We start from the raw sequence: 6,118 nt of genomic DNA on the forward strand, positions 1-6,118 counted from the left end.
GGAAGAGTTATTTCCTTAAAAGTACTGGTGACTATCAAACAAGACCATTTTTTAAAATATCAAACTGTGTGTAGGGGAGTTGTCTCAAACAAAGCTTATAATATTAAGCCAAGCTGTAACAAAAAAGTCCAAAAATATTTCACTTAGGTTTTTTTAATCCAATAAATTAAAATCTAAAAAACTTAGTTTCATTTTTTCCCAATCTGCTTTTAATTAGAGTGTGCATGAGTGTGTGTATGTCTGACAAGGTAGAACTGACAGGAACTGTGATTTGTGCTAACTAGCTATTGATCCAGTCAGATCTAGATGTTGTGTACAAGAAACAATAAAAGAGAAGGGGCCAGGAAGGATGCTGTATGCAACTCCATTTAAAAATGGAAAGAAGGGCCCCAAACAAACCAATTTATGTCCTTGCCTGGGCGAAGCATGGAGAATGCTGATGGGTTTCCTAGAGTCTGCTGTGCATGCTAAGCACTCCAGCTTCAAATGAGAGTCTCCAGTGCTGGGCATTAAACATGAACAAAGAGACAAACAGTGGGGGCTAGCATTCATGCTTCAGAAAACGAAAGCTGGAAAGCCCACCAGAACTGGACGTAGGAAGTTATGGAGTTTTCAAACCACCCAAACTCCATTTTCATTTTAATAACATCTCTCTTTACCTAAATTCCAATGTCAATCAAGGGTACTACAAAAAGCAGCTCTTAAGAGGAGACAGCAAAAATAGATCTGAACCAGCCTAACGTTAGCAAAATGAATCATCAACATAAAATACATGATACATATATGTGTGTACATGATATAAAATATATATATACACACACACGCATACATATAGACAATTTTACACATATAGTATGTGGGGGAAGGGTGTACACACACACACACACACACACACACCTTAAGTCAGTGAGCTTAGAAAAAATGGCTTTGATAAAATGGAAATTATTAAAACTGAAATCATCTTTGTTAAGGAGCTTTTATAACTAAAACTGTTTTCCACCCATGTATTTTTTTCCATTTTAGAATTATAATGCCCTCTAGATAATAAAGAAAATGAATAAAGTATGAAAACTAAATGTTGATATTAAACATCAACTAAGCATGTTTTTATATTGACAAACACTGAGCCTGATTTTATATTTTCTTTATGGTAACAATGGTAGAAACTTCTTAGCTCAGCACCACATCTTTTAAAAGATAAACAGGAAAATACTTAGAAACACTATGCAACATTGACCCCAAACACATTTTTGCTGGATTCACCAAAACCTTTATAATACAGAATATATATGGCAATGTTTAACATTGCCACAGCAGGAAGTTCTCTTCTGTCAATATATGTATTTCTGCAAATTAAACTGAGAACCCCATCTGAACACTTGCCATGTATATTTAAAACTTTCCCTGCTTAATTAATCCAATATGAAAAAATTAGTTGAGTTCACCCATGTTAACACAGAAATTACATGGCTTAGAATACTGCCTAATTGAAATTAGAATTAATGTGTTATGGGCACAAACAAGTTACGATTTTAAAACCATCATCCTAAATGCTGTAAAGAAACCGACTGTCTGCTTCTTCTACGGTAAGAGTTCCGTTAGTTTTAAGTAGCAAAGAGCCACTATTCATTTAGCCAATGAAGTTCTAAGTGAGTAGGTTTATAGGGGAGGGGCGGTGTTTTGTTCCTAATCTGAGATGTGGATTCCATTCACCCAAACCGGCAAAGGTTCCCTAAATCACTGATCACCTACCCAACCTACCGGTAACTCCCCTGTTAAATTCCCGACCAAACGTATTTCCTCTTTCGAGTTCACAGAGGAACAATTGTTCCTTTGTGTGTGAAGGGATGCCCAACCTAGTCTTGGAAAGCAACAATCCAAGCACACTGCTGTCAGCAATGCATTTCCTATTAGCAGGTCCTTACGCAAGAGACAGGGGTTTATATAGGGTGCTGTAGACCTAGAGAGGTGACAATCCTAACACCTCTTTACCAGCCCCGATTAGGTAATTACATGTTGATATATACAAGAGTTCTTCGAGAAATAATGGGTGCCGAAAGCCTGTTTGTTTTAATTAGAAACTGACCTGCTCGGGATGGTTGAAAATCTGCAAAACAACAGGACAGACGGCCCACCTAACTCAACCTTTAACACCCCCCCTAAGGCATTCCACGGGGAGGAGGGGAACCCCCAGCACCCCTCGTTCCCCTTATAGGACACCAAGTCAAGCAAAGTGAGTGGCCTGTGCCGGGAAGAAGGTTCCCCCCAAGCATTATGATTAGGCAAACTTTTTAAGAGAACAACGCGTGCCACCAACCTCCATTCACGCCCATAAAGGGATCAGAAATAGATACCTTCTTTGCTGGGATTCTGAGGCTTTGACTTCTCCCACGGTGCCATAGGTTTGTCCTCCTCTTGTCCCTCCATCAAGGATTTCTCGCTAGGCATGTACCAGGTCGAGTTATGCTCTGCCATCAGAGAGTCCAGGTCTATCGTGCTCATGGCACCTTTGACGTTATCCGAGCAACAACTGTTCAAGTCGCCCTCCCCGTTCTGGCTGGGGCACTCGGCCTTTTTGCTCTTCATGCCCAGCGGCTGGTCTTCGGAGATGCTGAACTGCTGCCGCTGGAGCTGGATCTGCGCTTGCAGGATCTCCAGCGGGTGGATCTCGTCCTGGGCCGAGGTGCTGGTGGGGGTGCGCACCTGCTCCAGGCCCGGGGTGCCCGGGTGGGCGCCCCCGCCGCCGCCCAGCCCGTAGCTGTCCGGGGCCGGGGCCGCGGCGCCCAGCAGGCCCAGGCCCAGCGGCTTCTGCCCGCCGAGCAGCGCGTGCTCCGCCCGCGGCAGCTTGGGGGAGCCGCCCAGCAGCGGGCTACGCGTGGGCTTGGCCAGGGCGCTGTCGGAGCTGGAGGACACCTCGTCCTCGTGGCCGTAGGCGGGGCTGGGCTCGTCGGGGAAGTCCCCGCGCGGGGAGCCGCCGTCCGACTTGCTGGCGCTCTGGATGCCGCTGTCCAGCGAGGCCATGAGGTCGGGCTGCTCGGCCAGCAGCAGCTCGCCGCCCTTGGCCCAGGAGGGCGAGGTCAGCGGCTTGTCGGGCGGGCCCGGGCTGGCCGCGCCGCCGCCCTCGGCCGGCGGGAACTTGTCGAAGAAGCCGCCCGGGCTGACGTGGCCGCTGTCCCGCTTCCGCCGGCCCCGCCCTCGCCCGCCAGCCGCCGCCTTGGCCTCGCCGCCCGGGGCCTCGGGCGCGTAGCCGGGCGAGAGGCTGGTCTCGGGCGCGCCGGGCGGGGCCTTGGCGGCGGCCGCCCCGCCGGGGAAGAAGTCCGGGCCGGGGGCCGGGCCGCCGTCGGGCTCGGGCGGGCCCAGCTTGCGCTTGCCCTCGGGCGGGCTCTTCTTGGCGAAGGTGACGTGCAGGTTGGGCGCGCCCAGGCTGGCGATCATGTTCTGGCAGGCGGTGGAGAGCGCGGCCAGGCAGCTCTGCCCGAACACGTTCTCCTTGGCCGGCTTGGCGAAGGAGCCCAGCGACAGCGCGCCCAGCTTGCTGGCCGCGGCGCGCGGCGCCGGCGGGAACTCGGGCGGCGGCGGGAAGGCGCCGGGCGAGGCGCTCGCGCCGGGCGCGCTGTGCGGCGGGGCCGGCCGGCCTGAGGCGCCGAAGGCGAAGCCCGCCTGCCCGCCCAGCGGGGGCGCGGCGAAGTCGGGCTGCGGCCGGCGCTCGGCGGGCGCGCTGGGCAGCCCCACGCCGCCGCCGGGGGACTGCAGCGGGGCCAGGCCGGCGCCGAACTGGGAGTGGACGCCCGGGGAGTGCAGGGCCGGCACGTGTCCTTCCCCCGCCAGCCCCAGCCCGCCCACGGCCGGCCGGAAGAGCAGGCCGGAGCCGTTCTGCGGCAGGCTGAGGTCGTGCGGGCCGGGCTCGGCGGGGCCGCCCATGCGCCGCGGCAGCAGCTCTCCCGGCGGGTGCGGGCCGGGGAACCAGCCGCTGTCCTGGGCCAGGTGCGGGGTCTGCGGCTCGAAGTTGGGCCCCCGGCCTGCGCTCTCGCGCTCGAAGCCGGGCTGCGGCATGTTGCCCACGGGGCCCGCGTGCACCAGGCTGCTCGGGCCGACGTCCGCGTGGTGCCCCAGCTGCTGCAGGTTGGGCTGCCTGAGTCTCTGCTGCTGGTTCCGGGACGCCATTTGCTTGATCATCAGGGCGGCGTTCTGGCGCTGCTGCAGGGCCTGCGGGTCGGGGCCCGGGTGCTGGAGCGGCGGGCCCGGGGCAAAGCTCTCCGGGACCGGCGGCGTGAACTCGCCCGGGAGGCCGGGATAGGCGGAAGGCGATAGATGGTTTTCCATCCCCGCGCTATGCAGATTGTTATTCCAGGACGCGCACCTATCGACAGCGGGGTTACTGGGGAAGTCAAACCTAGGCCTCTTGGCCACATTCATGTACGGGGCATCAAAATGTTGCAGTCTTTGATTTGGTTGCTGTTGCGGAGGAGGGTGCTGCATATTAAACACGGGATCAGTATATGGATGCATATTCCTATTCTCCAGTCTATGAATAGGGTATTCAAACTGTGCATGCTGGTTCTGCATTATTGGCCCATTGTCCTGCAAGTTGGGGTTGGGAGTATTGGCTTCTGTTTGCTGTTGCCTAGGAATTGCTGGCGGACAGGAGTTTTGTCTGGCCAGTAAACCTGTCTGTTGCTGCTGTTGCATTAAAGGATGTCTGGCGTTAACACCAGGCTCCATGCCCACAGACATCTTACGAGCACCTCCAAACCTTTCAAAGAATACACCATGTTGCTGCTGCGGGTGAACTTTGGACATCCCCACTATGCCTGGTGCTCTGGGCAAAACAGATGTGCCAGGGAAACTGCCGCCCCCAGGAACTTGTCTGCCAGCACCATAGTGAGGAAGCTGCCCGTCTGACTCGGAAGGGGAAAACACTGGCAAATCAAAGTGTCCTGAAGGGCCATCGCTGGGGTAATTGTATTCCAAAGAATCGACGCCGCCCTGGTTGGGAAGCCGCCTCTGCTCCAGGCTATGGGAATCCGAGGAGCTGGAGGCTGGAAGCCCATGGAAGGAGGCAGCCCGGTTGGGAGACTGATCCAGTGGGAGGCAGGGTGCTGGCACGGCGTGGTTAGAGGCGCTGGAGTTGTGGTGCTGGAAATCGGGCATGTTACCTGACCTTTGCTGTCCAAAGCCTTCGCCTCCTTGGTTCTCAGCCATATGTTCATACCCCTCTGCAAACGCTTGCTGGCTGCCCATGTTGTTGTAGCTCATCAGCCGCCCTCCATGCAAGCAGGAGGCGCTGGGATCGGATCCAAAGTTGCCGCTGAAGTGCGGGTGATGCTGGTGCGGGTGGTGGGTGTTGGGATGACCGTGGTGAGGCTGCTGGTTGCCGAAAAAGCCATGAACCGGCTGAGCCTGCATCCCCCCTGCATGCAGCTCCGAGTGTCCCCGGGCATGGAAGCCGTACGCTTCCCCAGCCATGTTCATGTTCATGCCCAGGATGGGAGGCTCGGCCAGGGCGCTGATGGCCGGATCCGCGGGGCCCCCAGAGTGGAAAGCTGGCGATTTGAAGTGGGAGCTCATGGTCAGTCCGGCCTGGCTAAAGTTTCTCTCTCCTTGTCCGGCGTTTCTGCTGCTGATCTGAGGCTCAAACTGCTCCAGCCCAAACATACTTCTGGGGATCAGTAGGGCATGGCACCCCGCGCGCCCCGGTGCGCGACTCGGACCGGCTCCCCCAGGAGCGCGCTCGGAACCGCAGCGAGCGAGAGCACCCAACTCGGAGCCAACGGGCCGTGTCCCTGCAGCAGGCAGCGGCGGGGCGAGCCGGGTCCCCAGGGAGCTGCCCCCGCGCTCACATCTTGCGGGGCAGGTGGCCAGGGCGTGGGGGCGCTTAGCGGGGATGCGCGCGGGCGGGGCGGGCGCGGAGAAACAGGCAGCGGCAGCCCCGGCTGCCAAACAAAGTTCAAGGAAATGAAATCTGTCCGCCTGGGTCCGAGCCTCCGGCCTCCGCCCCACGCAGCCCGGGGCTCTCCGAGCGGCCGCGGCACTTACGCCTGGGAGCGCCCCGCTCCCTCACACCTGGTGCGGCGGCCGGCTCTCCCCGACATCCGGCGGGGCTCGGCTCCGCAGCTCA

The 6,118-nt window shown here is 56.6% G+C and overlaps 1 protein-coding gene across 1 annotated transcript in view; it reads right to left on the minus strand.

Moving 5' to 3' along the window:
* The window catches only part of MN1 (MN1 proto-oncogene, transcriptional regulator), a 43,559-nt gene extending 37,904 nt beyond the window's left edge, over positions 1 to 5,655 (minus strand). The window contains exon 1 of the mRNA XM_065417912.1: positions 2,355 to 5,655. Within this exon, the coding sequence (XP_065273984.1) occupies positions 2,355 to 5,655 (3,301 nt within the window). The remainder of the gene's footprint in view (positions 1 to 2,354) is intronic.
* Positions 5,656 to 6,118: the final 463 nt, after the last annotated feature.

The sequence above is a fragment of the Emys orbicularis genome, chromosome 16, assembly GCF_028017835.1.
Source record: "Emys orbicularis isolate rEmyOrb1 chromosome 16, rEmyOrb1.hap1, whole genome shotgun sequence".
NCBI classification, from domain to species: Eukaryota; Metazoa; Chordata; order Testudines; family Emydidae; genus Emys; species Emys orbicularis.